Source organism: Mus musculus, chromosome 12 (genome assembly GCF_000001635.26).
Source record: "Mus musculus strain C57BL/6J chromosome 12, GRCm38.p6 C57BL/6J".
NCBI classification, from domain to species: Eukaryota; Metazoa; Chordata; class Mammalia; order Rodentia; family Muridae; genus Mus; species Mus musculus.
In genome coordinates, this window is record NC_000078.6 from 85,105,410 (window position 1) to 85,126,495 (window position 21,086).

Sequence of the window (21,086 nt, forward strand, 5' to 3'; positions counted from 1 at the left end):
GTCAGGCATGTCTAGGGCCAGAGTCGGGAATAGGTGCCTCTTCCACGGCAGTCTCTTCTCTTTCTATGGTGGTTCAGAGACTAGAACTGTGCCCCCCCCCCAATATGGTCTTAAGGAGTGACTAATTTGGCAGTTCCCAAGACTTACAAACACTATGAACAAAAAGGGGGGGGGGGGAGAGATCGAGCAGTGGAGGAATTGCTGACATTTTATCTGGGCGGTAAGGGCACAAAAGGCACACACAAAAAAAAGCATATAAAATACTATAATCTTCTATCACCCAGATTCCATAAAGGAAAATCTTAACCATCCTGTTTGTCACAAGAGGAAGAAGGGCATTGCATACAGATAAACTCAGCCTGGGGAACATGTCTGCCATGTCTTTTGTTACTTCCCTGGAAAGTGATGCGGACACCACAGCCCTTGGATCCTCACCGCATGCCCCCACTTTATAGGAGCACATGCAAGCTGCTCTGGACACCAGAGATGGTTTGTGCGGCTGTGCCGGAGTTGTACCGGAATCTGGGATAGGAGTAGGGGTCTGGGCTCTGCCCTCGGGAATTGGTCTCGGAGCTGCACTTTCTTACGGTTCCATTTTTCTGAAGTGGAGATGTGATAATCAAAAAGATGGTGTGAGACCCTAAGGAAAAAGGAGCTTCAATTTGTCACAGACATTGGATATGGCATAGTTTGAGGGAGTAAACTGTCTCAGAAACTAGAATTCACTTGAAAATATTTTATCCCACAAAAATAAAGCAAATTTCATAAATATTTGAAAGGTTTCATAATAAGCATTCAATTATTAATAGTAATAATAATAATGATAGACGGTAGCAAGGCAAATGGAAGGGATGGTGTTACTTACTGAGAAGTCCTCAGCGAGGTCTGCTCTCCATTGGTGTCTTCACCAGCCTTGGGCAGACAGAGCGAGGGTCAGGAAGTGATTTTGGTTTCCTTTCTTCCTCGTGCTGTGGCTGGGCGAGGGGAGCCTCCTGCCCCTTCTTAAGGCAAGTCACTATCTGACAGACCCAACCTTACTGGGGGCCGGTGGGCTACTAAGCACAGCCAACCAGCATGAGGGCCTATGAATATGCAAATTGGAGCCCCCGAGCTGGTTGGCTGACCCCCGTGATTTCCCACCTCCAGGGCAAGCCAGGTTCTCTGAAAGCCCCGCTCAGACAGTTTCTTGAAAAGCCTTCTGTTCCATCTCCGCTAAGAATTTTCAGAGCCCTTTGAAGATCTGGAGCATGGATTTGCTTGGCTTCTCCACTGCTGTGTGTCAGCTCCTGATCTCGGCCTCCAAGTTCCCCGTTGTGAGACACCTCCAAAGTGATCATCTTTCTTCAGACCCCTCCAGCAATCTCAGGGGGCTGAGTTCTATCTAGCACTAAAATCTCGCACCTCAGATCTCAGGAAGAACAGGCTGCGAGGCTGCCCCAGCAGTAGAAGAAGTTGGAACACTGGCCAGTTGCCGATAGACCCATCTCTGATAGAGTTGAGGAGAACTGGCCTACGCCCAAAACATCACCCAGAATTTTCCATCTTCTCCACTTCAACCTGGGAAGTGAAATGAATGTTGTAAAAATACAGCAATGAAAATCAGTGCACAGGCTTTTAAAGAGGGCTCCAAGGTTAAGAGCACCTGCTGCTCTCTTCCAGAACTCCCGGGTTCCATCCCTAAATAAAACTTTAAAGCTTAAAAGAGAGAGAAAATCAATGTACCATCGCTCATCTTATCAACATGAATTAATCCTCAAAAGGTAATGCAGAGTGAAAAAAATCGGTCACAGAGTGGTACAAGGACTACGATTCCGTTTCTATTAAAAAAAAGCCCCCCTCCCCACAAAGGGTATGGGTTTTCACTATAGATAAATCTATTCATTGTTTTAAGTTATAACTGCATATATCAATAGATGAAATCTGGGTAACATTGCTATACACAGAGACCCTATACAAGCTTTAGTCCATATTTTAAAGGAGCCTAGAGTTGAAGGACAGGCTATATAGTCTCATCCAGTAATATTCATATATATGTGTATACATATATATGTATATATATATATATATATGTGTATATATATACATGCACACACGCGCGCGCGTGTGTATGTGTGTGTATGTGTATGTGTAAATGTGTGAAAGCATGGTTCAGACCACATACACAGATATTAGAGGATTTAAGGTAAAAAGAAAAAATGTGTTGAGTGTATTATTCAAGGTGAACTGACCACTGAGCCGTGTTTTCCATTCATGGAACTAGTTAATCCTTTCTAGAAATCACAAAATTTTGTGTAGTTTGAAAGTGTAGATATTTAAAATTTTTTAAATATAAAAAATTTAAAATGAAAAAATTATGTGTATGCATATGCTTATTAAGGCTGTAATGGAAACTTGAACTCAGAACCCTGAATCCTGCTACCACTTGCTTTCATGGGTGCTTGGCCCTGTAGGCCAGGGGTTCTCAACCTGTGGGTTGCGATCCTTTGGAACTTGAACAACCCTCTCACAGAGTCACCCAAGATCATTGGAAAACACAGATATTTATATTATGATTCGTAGCAGTAGCAAAATTACAGTTATGAAGTAACAACAAAAATAACATGATGGTTGGGGGTCACCACAACATGGGAACTGCATTAAAGGGTCACAATACTAGGAAGCTTGAGAGCCACTGCTAAAGACAATGCTGTGCCTAGAGAGACTCCAAACCAGGAGAGTGTCCTAGCTTATAGGATTGCACCTTGCAGACCATGGAAGCTCATGGGTAAATCTCAAGGGAATCAATTTCAACCTTTATTCTCGAAGGAGGACTTTGAGTGCTATCATGTACAAAGGTTTTTGTATGTATTAAAACATTTTTGGCAGTCCTGGGGATTAAACCTAAGGTATTATACATGCTAGGCTTTGGTTAATGGTCTACCACTGAGCTATATTCCCTGTCTACTCTCTTTTGAGAAAGGATCCTGCTACATTGCCCAGACTGCTGACCACCTTCTCCTCCTCCTTCTCCTTCTCCTTCTTCTTTTCTTCTCCTCCTCCTCCTCTTCCTCCTTCTGGTTCTTCTTTTGGTTTCTCTGTGTAACCCTGGCTCTACTTTGACTTTCTTAATTCTCAGATTATAAGCTTGTGTGAACATGCCCTGCCTAAGACTACAAAATCAGGATGAATTTGGGTGATCAATAAAATGCCAGGAGATATGCTTGCTATACCTCAGCTTGAGTTTCTAAACCTTAGAGAAGAATCTCAAAAATTAATAATAGAAACCATGAAAAAAAATTATGTAACTAAGGAAGGGGAGGCTGGGTGTAGCCTAGTGGAAGAACTTACTTAGCATGCACAAAGCTTCAACCCCCAGCACAAAACAAAAGGATTAGGCAACTATCTTAGAAAAGTTAGTAGCGACCTCAGCAGCTAGAGATTGACATACCTCCTGGCTATTCTTGTGTTCCTCAAAAGTGTTGTGAGCACGGAAGTATGTAGTCATTTCTCAGTTACTCATTGGCTAGCTTCGAGCAGACAATTCAGAAAGAGAGTGGTTTCTTTGCTTCTCTCCTAATTAGTCAATAGAAGTGACAGATTTGTTGTTATTCTTTTTAATTTTGTGTGTCTGTTCTGGGAGGGGGGGTGTGCAGGGGCCCATGGAGCCAGAGGAGTTTGATCCCCTGGAATTGGAGATAAAGGTGGTTGTAAGCCACCTCGTGCCAGGTGCCAGGAAGAGAACTCTGGGCCTCTGGACGAGCAATGAATGCTCTTAACCACTGAGCCATCTCTCCAGCTTCAAGACAGTTCTAAGCAAGTCATCACAGTAGTGATGCACTGTAGTGACAGAGACACACTACTTTGGAAGGAAGCATAAAGTACCTGCTCACTTTGCCAGAGGGGAATAGGAAAGGTTTCAGGAAGAGATTTAAAGGGGAATTAAAAAGCCCCTAGATAAATAGGAAGGAACAGCGGACGCAAACATGGGGAATGAAATAGTGCATTGGGTGGGGTCGGGAGTGAGGTGGGGATCGGGGCAGATGGTCAGCAGCGAATTATGGCTCAGTATCTGTGAAAATGAGAGCTCAGAAGCCACGAGCCGGATAATTAGGTGCTTGGGCTAGCTGAGGAGTTTGGGCTGTATAGACAGGCAGGCAGTAGCAACTGGAAGAATTTAAGCAGGGGAGTGGCAGGATTAACTCTACACTAACAAAGGATCTTTGACAGAGGTGTGAAGGCGGAGTGGAGAGAGTGAAAGTGGAGTCTTAGACCTGCTACAAGGAAGCTTTGAAGGAAACAGATGAAGGGCATTACAGGCTCAATAGTGAGGGCAGCTGGGACAGATGATGTCTCTCTTTCTAATCAGGGCTTCTGCCCAAGGCTCAGAGATTCCAATGCCATTGGATCCAGGGTTTGGTGAGCAGAGGCTTTGTGAAGGTTTTGAAAATTAGGCAAAATAACTCAAAAAAAAAAAATCAAAGGCACTACGTGGTTCATTTATTCATTCAGACATTAATTTGATATTTATTCAGCTGAGCTCATGGAATACTATTTCTGTTAGGAAGCCAGGGTTAAAGGCCTAGGGATTTAAGAGCGAGCAAGTAAGCAGGGTAAGGGTGGCAAGCGCTTTCAATGTAAGGCAATGGGCAGAATGGTATACACAAAGCTGCGGGGGGAGGGGGCGCAGGAAGCCTACAAGCGTTTCTACAACCTCTGCCAATGGGGCATGACATTGAACAAAAGTGTAACCCCCATAAGATTAGTATGTCACATTCCCAGAGTTGGGTAGCAAATAACTTCCAGAGTTCACAAGCTGGGTGGAGCACAGTTAGCTTGGCTGGAGAGTTTGCTCAGGGGCGGGAGAAGATCAGGAGCTAAAGCACAGTGGGGCTAGTTGGTGAAGTCTTACAGGTCCTTTAATACAGTTCCTCTTGTAGTGATCCCGGGCCATAAGATTATTTTGTTGCTACTTCATAACTGTAAATTTGCTACTGTTGTGAGTTGTAATGTAATTATCCGGTATGCTAGATATCTGATATGTGATCCCACTGAAAGGGTCGTTGGACCCTCCAAAGGATCGCGACCCACCTGCCCAAGTCCACATAAGCCTAATCACCGGCCTGAGATCTAAGTTCCTAGCCATTTCCCTCTCTTCCTAGAATGCAGAGGCAGAAAGGCTAGGTTTGGGGGCAGCAGAAAACGGCGCCAAACAGAACCAGCTCTGAGGAAAGGCAGGGAAGGCTTGAACCCGGGGGCGCTCCGGTGGCCGGATGGTTGTCCTCGAAGAATACTAACCCAAGTTGGCCTTCTCTTGACAGCGCCACAGATGCCCCGCGCTGGGACCGCTAAGGATGCGAGCCCGGCTCACACCGCCCGGCACCCAGCACGGTTAGTGGTTCGCTCCGAACACCCCTCGCCGCTTGGCTGGTGCCGCGGCCGGTCTCACTTCCGGTTGCTGCCGGGCCCTGTATCCGGTGTCCGCCCGCCCTCCATCCCGCTGCCTCCGCGATGCTGTCCCGGTCACGCTGCGTGTCCCGGGCGTTCAGCCGCTCGCTTTCTGCCTTCCAGAAGGTACTGTCTGGCGGGGCCCGGGCTCCGATGGGTGCCGAACATGGCTGTGGGCGGACGGGCAGGCCGAAGGGCAGGGACGCTGTGTGCTGGCCAGGCCGGCCACCAAGGGCACCGGGACGCGGTGGCTGCCGACGCCCGCGGAGCCGCCCAGCCGCGTGTACGGAGCCCCGGAGCCCCTGTCCTCTCCCAGGCAGCCCGCGCCGGCCGTTTTCCCGCTGTCCCGAACCCTTTGCTCCGGGGCTGGGAGCCGCGCCCGCAGCGACATTGACTTAGAGTTAAGAGAGGAGGCACGGCCCCCAACCGTATTCCGCGGCCTGTCTCTTCGCGGTCTCCAAACTAGCGCCTGGCAGGCTCAGGGGAGGATGACAGAGTTTGGCCGACTCGGTGTTTTGCGTCTACTTTCGGAGTTAAGAGCACGATAAACGTGTCATTACCTGTCAGCAGCACGATAAACGTGCCCTTAAAAAAAATGTTTGTTTGTTTTTTTCCCCCCTCTTTTCATTTTGGGTGACGTCGATAATGTCTTCTTTCTCAACAGGGGAACTGCCCTCTAGGGAGACGTTCCCTGCCTGGTAAGTTCTGCCCTTGCGGTCACCTAAAATGCACTTCTCGTGGGCAGAGCAGCATGGGAGGAAATCTGATGTTTCTTCTCATGGTATTTAAAGACAATGAATTCAGAGAGATGCGAAGCAAAAGACTCCCTTAAGTATAACTGCTGTCATGTACTCACCCGGCGCATCCTTACTGGGTTTTGTTCAGCTTTTTGTGGTGCTGAGGATAGAAGCTAGGGCATGGGAGGCAAGCACTTAACCACTGAGCAACACCAGCGGCCCACGGTTACTGAATTTACACTGTCAGGGCACTGTGCTAGATGCTCGTTAGAAATACAACAATGCAAAAAGTCTTGTCCTCCAGGAGCCTGAGGCGTAAGGGAAAGGCATGGTGTAAATTGCTGATCATCAATCATCTAAGTGTTTGGAAACATGGACAGAACAGGTTTAAATAGGTGACATTAAAGTTGTGGCTTGCAGGATGTGACAGTCAGTGAAGAGAAGAAGAAGAGAGAGAAAGAAAGGGGTAGAATGCATGAAGTCAGTGAAGAAGGAAACAGGTGTGGCATTCTTTTGGAATTGGAAACAAAGTGACTGGTCAGAAGCCATTAGTTAAAGGAAACAGTATCTCGAGGAAGATGATGGTGTAGAGGCTTTCGGAAGTTTAGATATTTTTTCCCTTAAATTTATTTTTCTTTATGTGTACTGTGTACACACTTGGCATTCTGTGCCCACGGAGGCCAGAAGAGGTGTGGGATCCCCTGTAATTGGAGTTGCAGGTTGGTTGGGAAATGCCCGGTGCCTGGGTCTCTGCAAGAGCAGTACCGGTTCTGAACCCCTAAGCCTGGAAGTTTGGATTTTCATTCTCGTAGCTGTGTGTGGGTTGTTGTCTTTGGTAGAGGAGAAAGTTATTAACAACCTTCCATAGCTTACTTTTAATCAGGTGCCTGGCAGATATGTATTTATCCCTGCCCACCTTCACTTTTTTATTTTTGGAGACAAAGTCTTGCTGTTAGGACTGTCTGACCTAGAGCTAACTATGCATATACCAGGCTGGCCTTGAACTTCCTCTTGCCTCTCTGCCTCAGAGAGCTAGGATTACAGCCTTGTGCTACCACATCTGGCTCTGGCAAAATACTTGTTGAAAGATTCAGTCCTATGTATGTAGGCTTTCTCGTGCCAGTCGTTGTTCTGAATGCTTCCTGTGCAGTTTTGGGTTAATCATAACTAAGTGAGATTTAGTAGCATAGTCCTCGATTTCGAGGTCAAGGTCACTCAGGCAAAACTATTGGTTAAATGAGGCTCACCTAACTCCTTCCTCAGCTCAAACTGCTTTACTGAAAGAAGGGTTGGAATTTCCTTGTGAACTCAACAGAGTATGTCTGTGTCTGAATGATAGGGTCTGATATAGCCCAGGCTGAACTCAAACTAGATAAGTAGTCTGAGGCTGCCATTTTACTTTTGAACATTCTGCCTCTCTTTCCCAAGTGCTAGGATCACAGGATTGCACCACCAGGCCTGGGTTTATGCAGTGCTGGAGTTCAAACCCAAGACTTTGTACCTGCTGGGCAAGACTCTTAGCAGTCATCTGAACTGTGTCCGAACTCAGTCAATAGAGTGCTTCTTAGGTTCCTAGGTTCCTAGGTAGGGATACAGCCGGTCTCTCTCTGCAAGAATCTCTTGGGCTAGCTGGACAGACAAAGCAAATGCACGGTTATGTACCCTTAGGGAGAAAACAGCATTGTGGTTACTAAGTACAGGCTGAGAAGACATGAGGGTAGTATGATAATAAAGCCCAGCTTGGTAGGTTAGAGAGTAGAAGGCCCAGAGAAGGGACATTTAAGATGAGACTTAAAGAATGTATGAGTTAGCCAGGGAAATGCTATTCCAGGCAAAGGGAATTTCCTGTGCAAATGTTTCCAAGCAGGAAGAGACTTGAGCAGTTGTACAAATGGTAACTAGAGAGACAAGGAGGCCTGATACAGAGGAGGTGGAGGACTGTAAGCGCCTGGACTTTATCCTAAGCCAGGAGGACATAAGGCTTCGAGCACGGTCCATAGTGCATTCTCAGTTATGACCTTTCTGCTCAGCTAGGAATGCTGGAAGATGCAACAAGTATTTTCTCCACTTCTTAAGCTGTGAGGAAAAGGAAAAGCCTTGTGCTTAGGGGTGGGCATCTTGACTCAAGTATTCTGGTTAGGCTAGTCACCAACCTAGTTGTATATGAAATAGAAATAATGGCAGGTGACTATTCTACTTCAGGGAGTTGCTATTGAGAGTGGAAAATGAAGAGGCCATTGTGTGGAATCTCCTTATGAGCCTACAGTACTGTACAAATAAAACTTGTTATAGGATAAATTTTGTAGGACTCCAGTTTCCAAAAGGCTGTGTGGGCTGCTGTGTTCTAGTTCAAAGACAGGCTCTGCTTAGAATCTGCACCTCACTCATTGGCTGCTGAACACAGAGATGACTGGCTGACCTGACTCTGGGAATGTTTGTGTGGGAGTGTATGTACATAAGGACCAGTTGTCTCTCAGTCAAATGGGTTATTAATAGACACAAATAGCAAAAAAAAAAAAAAAAAAAAAGAAAACATAAATAATATATTCCGAAGAAGCAGCTGTGGGTAGTAGATATTGGGGAAATGAATTTATGATAAGGCCAGTTGGTTTAGTGGGTAGGGACTCTCCCCTCTTCCTCTCCCTTTTCCCTTATCCCCCTCCCTCTCTTGCTCAAGGATCATTTTATTAGAATTTGAGAGAAAAATGGCAGGTCAGGCAAACTGAATCTAGTCGCTGCCACACCGCGAGGAGGGAAATGGCCAGGCCTTTTGGATTAGGGTCCAGGGAAGCACCCATGTTCAGCAGTGGAAGTTGTGGGCTAGCAGTTATAGAAAGGGCAGGGAAGCCGGGCGTGGTGGCGCATGCCTTTAATCCCAGCACTCAGGAGGCAGAGGCAGGCGGATTTCTGAGTTCAAGGCCAGCCTGGTCTACAAAGTGAGTTCTAGGACAGCCAGGGCTACACAGAGAAACCCTGTCTCAAAAAAAAAAAAAAAAAAGAAAGAAAGAAAGAAAGAAAGAAAGAAAGAAAGGAAGAAAGGAAGGAAGGGCAGGGAGTCTTCACAGAAAGAGTAAGAAACCCCAGAGTGACCTTTGGCCAGTGTCAGAGAAAAGGGCAAGTTACCCTTTTTGAATTGGAACTCCCAGAGACTCATCTTTTATTAAGAGTGACCAGGTGGAAAGCGTACATCAGAGGAAGGTAGACTGACAGGGGGAGAGGTGGTTTCTGCTCAGTTGTAGGACAAGTGGAAGACCTAAAGCCACCCAGTCTTTGCCGCTCGGGTTCAGTCAGTTCGCTTTCTAGCCTCATCCACTACACCCAGATCAGCTCCTCTGCCTCAGGTTATAAGAAGTCACAGGACAAGCTATCATGTGTCTACTTTCAAGCTTCAAAGGTAGTAGAGACATTTTACTATGCAAACATAGTAGGCTAATGAAAATTCGTGACTTTTTAAGGCAGGTAGATTATACAAGCCTTAGGACTGTACCTCTTTCCCTCCAAGTGCACATCCACTCTTATTCTCCCATACCTATATGCTGCCAATAAGGCAGGTCGAACATTTGAGAAGCAGGATTCTAAATGATAAAGATTCTGCTATTGCCTGAAGCTGGCCCACTCTGTCTGGGCTCTGTGGGACGAATAGTTCTATTTAATCCTGTGTGGGTTAGGAGCTGTTGATTAAGAGTTGTTTGTTTCTTGCAGGGGTCTCCTTATGTCGGGGACCAGGTTACCCTGACAACAGGAAGATGGTGTAAGTATCAATGGGTGATGCAGATATGTGGCCATGGTAGATTTACTTAGACACAGATTCTAAATTTAAACTCCGATGTCTTCACGGATCTCCAGTTCTAGACATTAAGGGCATTAGGTTGGATCCATAGACCCATCCTGGATGGTCATGGTCGTTTTATCATAATCTACCTTTGTCATCAGCTCAGTGGTCAGGTGTTGGACCAAAAGTATACTTCGAAGTATACTTAATAACTACCTTCGCAGGTAGTTAAAGTATAATGAGTGTTAACTTGAAACTATCTTTCTTATCTTTTTCTTAAAAATGAGAATGGGCATCTCAGAGAACCTAATATTCTAGTTGGATACAAGTGCAGCTGAGGGCTGCAGGTCACGTTTGCTTCAGAGAATTGAGAGAATTCTCTCTCTTGGTAGCACTGTTACTCATCTTAAAATCAGTAAACGCAAAAGACCAGTTAAGCCCAGGACTTTTGACTGGTTTGGTAAGAAGCTATTATTGCCTAATGCAGAGTTTGGAGGAGGGCCATCCACGTGTGGTCCAGATTAACTTGTTCTTACGAGTGTTGCTTTGAGTTACTTTGCATTCCAAGCATCTTTAGGGTTCTGAGAGGCTGCTTTCTAGTACCTCTTGAGGAACTGTGGGGCTGCCTCGTTACAGGGTGAAGCCTTGGCAGGAACAAGAGCTTTCTCCTTACGCAGCACAATACATTTTGCTTTCATTCCAAACTGTTTCATTAGCGTGCTGTTACAAGTACAAAACTCTTGAAATCTTTGTGGTTTGTTTGTTGGGTTTTTTCAAGACTGGGTTTCTTACCCTAGAACTCGCTCTGTAAACCATGCTGGCCTCCTCTGGAGCAATGGGATTAAAGGTGTATGCACTATGCCTGGCTCTGAGATGTCATTGCTAAGAATTTTTACTGAAGAATTTATATATTCAAATACCTTTCAAAAAGGACAAGCAGCCAGCGGTTAAGCTGTAGTGTTTTAACATGTTCCCACTATGATAAGTAAGAAATAAAAGATTTATAGAATATTTCAGTTTTTGATGTGTAATTACATTGTAAAGAGTTTTTTTTTCTGTTTCTAATACTCAGCAGTAAGCAAGTAATGCTTTCATAATTCAAAAAATGATTCAGAGTCATAACATATTACTTGTTCAGTTTAAATGGAGAGTGGGGTAATGAGGAGTAATCATGACTTTATGTAGTAAATACAACACATAACTGAAGTTAATTGTGGAAAACTAAACTTCCACTTGAGTCACCCTCAACTGTGGCATGCTAGTAACACTGTCTGTGTCGCATGCTGTCTTTTCTTCTACGCATGTCTATTTTGTTTAAAAGATCTTTACACAATATTCTTTGATTGCATTTGTTCGTGTAGTAGCAGTGATGGGAGCACAGCATGAAGAACTTGTGGGAAGCTGGTTCTCTGTCCACTGGGTGGGTCCCAGGGAGTCAAGCGCAGGCCACCAGGCTTGGCAGACCTTGTCCACTGAGCCGTCTCACCTGCTCAAAAGACCTTTTTAGTGTAAAACTTTTTTGCTTTGCTTTTTACTTAATAGGCAATTTCATGTTTCAAAAGTCTTAAAAAAGGCTATCAGTTTTGTTTTTTGTTTTCCAAATAGGGTTTCTCAGTGTAGCCCTGGCTGTCTTGGAAAATGCTCTGCAGACTAGGCTGGCCTCTGCCCCCTGGGTGCTGGAACTGAAAGCGTGAGCCACCACTGCTCAGCAATACGTCTTTTATCCTTAGCACATTGAGTGCCTCTTCCAAGAGTAGCCAGTGCACCAGCTTTCTAGGTGTCTGCCAGAGCAACCCCTTTTCCACGTTAGTCTCTGCTCATGGACATATGTTTTTATTAGATTCTTATGTATGTATACAAACTTTATACGCAGTGTTCTATGTGCTGTATTTTTGTATTGTTCCCCTTGATACTACATGTATACATTTTAAAGTTATCCTGGCATAAAAGAGAAAGGGCAAAAAGGCAGTTAAGTCTACTTATGTATTGTAAAAATAACCTGTTAAGGTAATGAATGCCTCAGGCCTTTAATCTCCGCATTGAGGGAGCAGAGGCAGGGCAGACCTCTTGAGTTTGAGGCCGCTTAATCTATAGATTGAATTCCAGGACAGCCAGGGATAGTGATACTTAGTCTCGAAAAACAAAACAAAACAAACCTGTTGAGAAGATCCCCTAAATTTTTTCATCAGTTTAACTCATTCTCTCAAACTATATAAATAGCGGTTGAGTGGCAGATAACCTTAGTAACCAGGTGTATCTCCACTGTATCTCTACTGTATCTCCACTCCTCAGCTGTAACTTAGTGAGTTTGTCCAGAGGGTGATAGCTATCACCTTCCAGCGTGTACTACCCCATGTTCAAACGGCATGGTTTTGAGGTTCCTTTGCAGTGAGTCCAGGAAGGGCAGATGTGCTGCCTCTGTGTATGGGAATGTTAGAGGAAATACCATGGGTTTTTTTTTGGGGGGGGGGTTGTTTTGTTTTGCTTTGCTTTGTTTTCTTTTTTGTTGCTGTTTTTGTTTTTTAATTATTTTGGGGGGCGGGGTTAGTGGTTGCCTAATACTTTGCTTTTTGCTTCTGAGTTTACTCTCATTTTGCTGCCTTATGGAAATCTAATCCTGAGGGTAGTAACACATTTGTGTTTGGCATATCTGCGTGCTGCAGAGGATTTGGTTAAAGAAACCTAATTGGGAGGAAACATCATTTTGGTTAGTTTGCAAAGGACTAAGATTCTTTTTACTTCCTAGAACCAGTGTGTCTCACTCTTTTGAGAGGTGACATTTCATTTTAGTATGGAGCACTGTTTAAGGCACTTAGATCATCAGGCTTTGGGGTGCTACTTGCTGAGTCAGAATCTGTCCAGGTCTGGCCTGACATGTGTGCTTTGACAAGGTCCCCTGCAGGAGAATCTGCTTAAGATCCACCAGTTTAAGTAGGTAACCCTTGGTACCTGGACTGGACTGAGATATTAGTGGCTCACATTCTAAAAAGAATTAACATTTGTGTTTCTTTTGTAGCATTAACAGTGGTAGCGTCTTCAGGGTTCGCTTCTTCCAAACCACGGCTGTGTGCAGTTAAGTACCTGATTTCTTGTGAATGGACTTTTACTGGGAAGAGAAACAACTGAGTGAGATTATTAAAGACAGAATGAGCACTTGTGGTTTTCCTGTTTTGTTTTTCCCTAGAGAATGATGTGATAACAGTCCAAACCCCAGCGTTTGCAGAGTCTGTCACAGAGGGAGATGTCAGGTGGGAGAAAGGTGAGCTTTAAGTTAAAAACTAAGGTCTCTTCATGAAGCACAGCAAGTGGGAACTGGCTCCACCTTTTCCTCACATACGCATCTACTTCCTGCCCAGTCTTGTAGGAAAGTGGTCTTTTCACACAGTGGGTTAACAGGGGCCCTGAGGCTCCCAGCCAACAGGTGTCCTTTGTCTTTCAGCTGTTGGAGATGCGGTTGCAGAAGATGAAGTGGTGTGTGAGATTGAGACAGACAAGGTGGGTTCATCCTAAGGATTTATTACAGATTACTTTTGATTATTCAGTCGTATGTAGTATGTACACTAGTAACTTGAATCAGTAGCTACTTTGTTTGCTTTGTGGTTCCTGGGCTGCTTTCAGTCTTCTTCCTTGTATCACTTGGAAACATAGTAACTAAAGCATGTTTTAATGTTTCTAAGAAAAGACAGAAGGTGAATCCTCAAGATAGCAATCACTTGTCTTTTTCTGACTGAAAACATGGCCTTAGGTATTTCTGTGTGCAGAGGAGATGTAATATCCAGGTGTAACAGTGTTGTAACTCTTTCTACTCATCCTGCTTGACTAATGCAATACTATACAAATGCCGATAGGATACAAATGCCGGACTCTGTCTCCATTTCTTTCCTTTCCAGACTTCTGTGCAGGTTCCGTCGCCAGCAAATGGCATCATTGAAGCTCTTTTGGTACCCGATGGGGGCAAAGTTGAAGGAGGAACTCCTCTGTTCACACTCAGGAAAACTGGTGGTAAAGAAGTTCTTTTTCCTGGTGGTTAAGGTCTCCAGTGTTTCCTGGTGGGATTGAGGCTGAGCATACTGTCCTAGCAACTCCCCTGCCTCTGACTGGCATTCTAGTTACACCTTTAGTTGAAGGGTAGAAGAAATCCTGTTGATGGATGGTGAACTTTCATTGTCAAGTTCTAAGCCAACAGGGTAATTTTAAAAACCCACAATACTCTGTTCTTTCCATATTTCTCAGATTGGATCTTTTTCTTAAAGAACTAACAGGGGGTTGGGGATTTAGCTCAGTGGTAGAAAGCTTGCCTAGCAAGCACAAGGCCCTGGGTTTGGTCCTCGGCTCCAAGGGGGTAGGGGTGGAGGTGACAGGGATGGGGGGACGGGGATGGACGGACAGACGGTCAGACTAGCAGAAGTCAGGTATCTGAAGAGAGTAGTTTCCCTGCACTGACCTGGATCACATGGAGCTTTAAAAAAGATACAAATGAAAAGGCTTCCAGCTCCTGAGATTTCTGATTTACCACCTTGCTATAATAGTTGGATTGTTGTTAGTTTTGTAGCATTCTCCTAAGTGATTCTGACATATAGTCAGGCCTGAGAGCCACTGTGTTGACAATTGAGTGTAGTTTCCTTTTTTCTTTACAATTACATTTGTGTGTGTGTGTGTGTGTGTGTGTGTGTGTGTGTGTATCTGTGTGGGGAGTGTACACACAAAGGCACGAGTGTGGAGGTCGGTGGGTAACTTGAGAGTCAGTTTTCCCTTCCTGTCACATGGGCCCTAGCGCTCGAACTCAGGTTGTCAGACTTGGTCCTGTGTGTCTCCACCACTGAATCACCTCCTTTCCGTGTAGTTTCTTCTCACATTTTTCTCAGGAAAAATTGGCATTTCTCTTTGGAAGAAATGCCAAAGAAAGATGCCTGTACTGGACCTTATAGTCAATATTGGGGTTAGAAAATCTGTTTTTCTGACTTGTAAGTAAAGATTTTTGTAGTTAGAGTATTTAACTGTTAAGATAGTCAAGCAGAAAGATGGTAGATTAGACCATTAAAGTTGGTCAGGGCAAGATCAAGTTCAAAGTAAAGGGAAAAAAATCTGAAGTAGCTAGGATGAATACACCTGTCAGTATTCATGCTGGGACCCCTGAGACATCTTTCCAGGCGCCAAAATAACATTTTAATCAAATGCTCATTTAAGATTAAAGAGTTCAGAGGCTGGAGAGATGGCTCAGTGGTTCAGAGTAGATACTGTTCTTTCAGAGGACCCAAGTTCACTTCCCAGTGCCTACATGGCAGCTCACAGTTGTCTAAGACTCCCGCTCCACGGGTTCCAATGAGCCTTTATAGGCATCTCCATTCACGTGCACATATACACAGTTAATAATGATAAAATAATTCTTTAATTTGATTTATTTATTTAAAATAAATGTTCTTTTTTTTTAACATTCTTTTAAGAATTATTTTATGTATATGAGTCCACTGTCACTGTCTTCAGACACACCAAAAGCGGGCATTGGATCCTATTACAGATGGCTGTGAACCACTGTTATAGTTGCTGGAATTTGAACTCAGGACCTCTAGAAGAACAGTCAGTGCTCTTAACCACTGAGCTATATCCCCCACCCCCATTCCTTTTTAAAAAATTTTTAATGGTTAAGAGTATTCCTTTTGCCTGGTGGTGGCAGTGCACACCTTTGTGGATCTTTGTGAGTTTGAGGCCAGCCTGGTCTACAGAGAGTTCCAGGGGAGGGTTACACAGAGAAACGTCTTGAAAAACAAGAGAGCCGGGCATGGTGGCGCACGCCTTTAATCCCAGCACTCGGGAGGCAGAGGCAGGCGAATTTCTGAGTTCGAGGCCAGCCTGGTCTACAGAGTGAGTTCCAGGACAGCCAGGGCTACACAGAGAAACCCTTTGTTAGCTGTCTTGAAAAACAAAAACAAAAAAACCAACCAAACAAACAAAAAAACCCAAAAAACCCAAAAACAAAAGAGAAAGAGTATTTCTTGTACATGTTAACTCTAAAATAGAAGATTGTTAGCAGCGTGTCACATTTATGTGTGCATTTAAACATTTTCATTTGCTTTGTTGTTTTTGCTTAAAACAGTGGTTCTGCTGGTCACCAACCCCTTTGGAGGTTGAGTGACTCTTTCACAAGGGTCACCCAAAAACCTACGCATATCAGATATTTGTATTATGATTCATGATAGTATGAAAATTACAGTTATGAAGTAGCAATGAAGTGGCTGTGGGGGGAGGGTTTACTACCACATAAGGAACTGTATTAAAGGGTCACAGCATTAGAAAGGCTGAGAATCATTGGCTTAAGTTTTATTTCCTTGGGCTTAGTATGTGCTTTGAAAGTATTTGCTGAATTTGAAAGTCTGTAGATGTTAGTTAATATTTGTGAAATCAGGAAGGCATCTGAATCGAGCCAGCAGGACGTTTAGGGAGACCTGAGACTAGAGAGTAGTGGCTCGTGTCACTGTGTATCACTTGATGCTTTGCCTATAGCAAGGACCTAGGAGACATTTGTTTGAGGCTGGAAATAGACCTTTCTCTCTGAATCCTCTTTAGTAGCTGTGGTTAATTGCCTTCCATGGAGTGGTGCCAATGGCATTCTCTCTCTCTCTCTCTCTCTCTCTCTCTCTGTGCAGCTGCTCCTGCTAAGGCCAAACCAGCTGAAACTCCTGCTCCAGCCCACAAAGCAGAGCCCGCAGCACCGGCGGCCCCTCCTCCCCCCGCAGCACCTGTGCTCACTCAGATGCCACCAGTGCCCTCACCCTCACAGCCTCCTTCTAGCAAACCAGGTAAGACCCTGTAACAGAATACTTCACGGAGAGCTACTTAGATTTATTTTAGCTTGTTTTGAGGATGAAGAGTCCTTTATGTCAGGGAAGGTGTGGTTTCAGTGCACGGCAGATGGTCACGTGGCCATTGCAGCCAAGAAAGTTTGTCTGCTGCTCCATTCACTTTGTTAGCTAAACGCTACTCACTTCCAGACCCCAGCCCACATTACAGTGCTGCCTGTATTCACAGTAAGTCTCTCCACTCTGAGAGCAAGAATTCAGTTTCTCTGGAAAAACTGTTATAGACATGGCCAGGCTTTTATCTTCCCAGTGGTTCTAAGTCCTGTCAAATTGACAGTCAAGATTAATCCTTACAGTCTCTGACTCCCAGGGAGAAGGGACTTCGTGTCCCTCACAGTTACAGTCTGATGCCATGGCTCTGAATACACCAAGTTTGCTGAAGAACTGGGTTTGCAAACCAGCCTTCTATTTATTTGCTAACCATATGACACTAGTTTAATTACTTCTATGACTAGATTGTTCATCTGCGAGTTTGGAATGATGCTGATAAACTTTAGTATCTTGAGGGTAAAGGGTTAATACGGTGCAGAAAGTATTGCTGTCCGTGTCCGATGTAGCTGTGCACTCTCTTCATTTTCAGTGTCTGCAATAAAACCCACTGCTGCCCCTCCACTGGCTGAGGCAGGAGCTGCTAAAGGTCTGCGTTCAGAACATCGGGTAAGCCTCCGACAACTTCCAGGGAAGTGGCAGAGAGTCGCTGTGGAGAGTAATGGAGTGTGGTCACCGTTAGAAAGGGCTGGCACCTCTTTGCCTTGGCCTTGAGAAGGGGGAGAAAGTTACTTGTTCATGGTCTCGTGACTGTCAGAGGGAATAACTAGAACTCAGTGTCTCCCGAATGTTGGGGTTTCTACTGTATTGTGCTGTTGGTGAAATGCTTCCACTGAGTAAAATGTCTGCAGAGAATAGACGCACAGCCCCTCTCCCCACAGTGACACGCATGTCACAGCGGTAGTCACAGCAGTAGTCTGCTGAGCGCTCTCTCTCTCTATACTTCCGGGATATTTCGCCGCAGCTGGGGAGCCAGTGGGGCCAGATTGTTGCACTGTAGCAGTACTCTGTCAGAGGAGACAGAACCCTCAAGGAAGTATGGTCAAGAGTGTGGGTTCTTTGCCTGAGAATGCTTCCTAAAAATACCATAGCTTCAAAAGCTTGCTTTAGAGTTTCCGTTCCCCAAGTAGTTATTCTCACGCCAGTCTTTATCAAGAGAAGTCGCCCTTTCTGAAATGACTCTTAAGCTGGCTGGATCTACACCACAGTCTTCCTTTTGTAAATTGGTTTTGGTTTTTAAATCACACTATTTCCTGAGCTTCTGTTCTTGGTCAAATTTCAGGTATAGCTGAGTGAAAACCTTGGTCTCTGAGTCTGTGTTTTTGCTGGGGCTACTCCAGAAAGGGAAAGCCTCTAGCTTTAACTGTAGTGATTGAGCCCAGCACTGTGGCACATGCCATGAATCCCAGTACTTTAGGAGGTAGAGGCGGGAGGGTCTCTGGTGCTTGTCATCCATCGCTGACAGGCTGAGTCCTCTCACTGACTAGGGATGGTCTCATGGTCAACTCGTTCCACTTCCCTTTCAGGAGAAAATGAACAGGATGCGGCAGCGCATCGCCCAGCGTCTGAAGGAAGCCCAGAACACGTGTGCAATGCTGACGACTTTCAATGAGGTTGACATGAGGTGGGATCTCTAGTCCCTCTAGTCCCCACATCTGTGTTTCTAGAAGTAGAACGCGGGAACTTGCTGTAGCCCTTATCAGTGCTGCTTCCAAAACTAGCTTGACCTGGGAGAGGTATTTATTTCTCTGCTTAGCTCCTTGCTGACTTATACAGCATGACCCACTGGCTTAATTTGCTAGTTTACTTCTCTAATACTATGGAATGAATTAGAAAGCGTGTAAGAAAATAGTGAGCTTTACTGCAATGTAAAAAGCTTAGTTTTTTGGACTTTCATGCCTGAACTATTATGGTCTCTGATAAATTATCCTAGGGTAATCATTTTTGTTTAGGCTTTTATATTTACTTTTACTTATGTATATGTGTGAATTTGGAGCAGGGGTGCCAACAGAGGGCAGAAGAGGGATCCCTTAGAACTGGAGTTACAGGTCTTGGGGGCTCACTGACATGAGTACAAGCCCACATTTGGGTTCTCATAACTGCTCCAGTCCCTGTTTGGTTTTTGAGACAGGGTCTCAAATATATAGTCCTAGCTGGCCTAGAACTCACTATGTAGACCAGACTGGCCTTGAACTCACAGAGATTTGCCTGCTTGTGCCTCCCAAGTACTAGGGTTAAAAGTGTGTGCCATTATGCCCAAGCTGGTTGGTTGGTTGGTGGGTGGGTTTTGAGACAGTGTCTCATGTTGCCTGAGCTGGGCTTGAACTCTCTGTAGCTGAGGATGATGGTGATGGTGCTGCCATGTCCTGCTGCTAGTAATGGCCCACTTCTTGCTACCCCTTGGAATGGGAACCCTTCACAATGTGCCTAAAAGGACACCACACTCTCCTTCTTTCTGACAGTGATTGTTTCTTGTATAGTTCCCAAGCAACTCAGAATCTAGCAGGCAAAAGGACAGAAACCTGCCACCTCTTACTCTACCCTGTTTGGATTATGGAATTGGAACTAAATTAAGTTCCTCTGTGTGTGTGTGTGTGTGTCTGTCTGTGTCTGTGCAAGCAAGCACATACATATGTACGTGTGGGAGTGTGTAGGTGTGCATACATGCATATAAAAGCCAAAGATCAATTTCAGTTGTTGTTCCTGGGAGTCATCCACCTTGTTTATTAAGGCAGGTTTCTACTGGCCTCGAGTTTGTTAATAGGCCAAGCTGACTAGCCAGTGAGCCCCAGGGATCTGCGCGTCTCCTACGTCTATAACTCTGAGATTTCATGTGTGCCACCAAACCCAGGATGGTTTGTTTGCTTGGTTGGTTTTATATGGATTTTGGAGTTCAAACTCAGGTCTTCATGCTTACCTGGGAACGAGGATGTCTTCCCTAGCCCTAACAGTTAAACTCTAAAATGTAAAAACCCCCAGTTCACTATACCCATTCCTGTAATGGCCTAATGGTTGATTTCCTTGTTTTTTTCAAGATTTTGATATATCTAAGTATCAGCATTTTGGGAAAGAGAAAATAGTTTTATTTAACAAGTATTTTAAGTGTTTATCATATGCAGATTACTAAAGTGAAATTTAAGGAGTTATGGAGATGAGTGTAAAAGCTCTTTGGATCTTGCCGGGCGTGGTGGCGCATGCCTTTAATCCCAGCACTCGGGAGGCAGAGGCAGGCGGATTTCTGAGTTTGAGGCCAGCCTGGTCTACAAAGTGAGTTCCAGGACAGCCAGGGCTACACAGAGAAACCCTGTCTCGAAAAAAACAAACAAGCAAAAAAGCTCTTTGGATCTTGCTATCTCATTTTGGTGAACACTAAATAAAATCTAGAAGAAAAAAAAGCATCAAAAAGATAAAAATGAGTATGAAGTGGAGAAGGGAGTGTTGTTTGCTTTCGGAGTTTGAATGACAAGCATGTAAGCCAGGGAGAGTGTGTCATCTGTCATCCTGGTACTTGAGAGGTGGAGGCAACAGGACCAACAATTCAGGGTTCACCTTAGCTGCATAAAGTTCAGAATGAGAGCCTGTCTCAATTTAAAACAAAACAACATGAAAATGCTAAGTAGTGTTACATAGAAACTCATTCCAAATGGTTTTAGCAGTTTGGATCATGGCACTGTCAAGAAAATGCAAGAAACAGAAAAGATCTGGGTTGGTTTTGTTTTTGTTTTTGTTTTTGTTTTTTTTTGCCAACAGTTCACATAGGATATGAATGGTGAAGGTTGGATCTGTATTTGAATATCAGTGTAAGAATGAATTAAGTCAAAGATGACGTCTCTAAGGTACCCATCTCCCTTTGCTTTGAGTATTAAGTCTTTCCCTCTGCTTCTCAGTGAGGAAGTTTGTTTATTGGAAATGTATGTAGGGATCTGGTTAATTTTATTGGGAAGCCCATAATGTAGGGAAGGACTTTTCCTAGTGAATCACAAAGACTGCAGCCGTGTTTCCTGCATTAGCGGCAAAGTGTACACAAATTAAATTGGACTTTGAAATTTTACCCATTTCTTAAGACGAAGCATGTAAATATTTATATCTCTAAAAGATGCAGTTGGCCCAACATCCTTGATTGCAAATCTGTGTAATAGCTGGATCTTCTTTCAGTAGCCAATCTAGTGTCACTTAGCAGTGGCCTGAGACTTCCCGGGAGCCGGTAATGTGGTTTAGATCGAGTGCCCTTTGGGTCTTATGCCTATC

The 21,086-nt window shown here is 44.5% G+C and overlaps 2 protein-coding genes across 6 annotated transcripts in view; one reads left to right on the plus strand and one right to left on the minus strand.

Moving 5' to 3' along the window:
* Positions 1 to 5,476, minus strand: part of Prox2 (prospero homeobox 2) — a 25,076-nt gene extending 19,600 nt beyond the window's left edge. For 2 of the 4 annotated variants that reach the window (XM_006516281.4, XM_011244187.3), the window contains exons 1-3: positions 5,275 to 5,476; positions 3,428 to 3,552; positions 866 to 1,557 (exon numbers count right to left, since the gene is read on the minus strand). The gene's annotated coding sequence lies outside the window, so the exon portion shown is untranslated. Of the gene's footprint in view, positions 1 to 865; positions 1,558 to 3,427; positions 3,553 to 5,274 lie in introns of those variants that run through there. The other 2 variants (XM_006516278.4, NM_175198.5) reach the window with 2 other exon arrangements.
* Dlst (dihydrolipoamide S-succinyltransferase (E2 component of 2-oxo-glutarate complex)) overlaps positions 5,413 to 21,086 on the plus strand; it is a 23,270-nt gene continuing 7,596 nt past the window's right edge. Inside the window, exons 1-10 of one of the 2 annotated variants that reach the window (XM_006516392.4) lie at positions 5,413 to 5,550; positions 6,089 to 6,122; positions 9,864 to 9,912; positions 12,950 to 13,005; positions 13,118 to 13,192; positions 13,373 to 13,428; positions 13,824 to 13,932; positions 16,578 to 16,730; positions 17,371 to 17,447; positions 18,365 to 18,462. In XM_006516392.4, coding sequence (XP_006516455.1) covers positions 5,488 to 5,550; positions 6,089 to 6,122; positions 9,864 to 9,912; positions 12,950 to 13,005; positions 13,118 to 13,192; positions 13,373 to 13,428; positions 13,824 to 13,932; positions 16,578 to 16,730; positions 17,371 to 17,447; positions 18,365 to 18,462 — 770 coding nt within the window. In that variant the 5' untranslated portion in view covers positions 5,413 to 5,487. Of the gene's footprint in view, positions 5,551 to 6,088; positions 6,123 to 9,863; positions 9,913 to 12,949; positions 13,006 to 13,117; positions 13,193 to 13,372; positions 13,429 to 13,823; positions 13,936 to 16,577; positions 16,731 to 17,370; positions 17,448 to 18,364; positions 18,463 to 21,086 lie in introns of both variants that reach the window. The other variant, NM_030225.4, reaches the window with a different exon arrangement.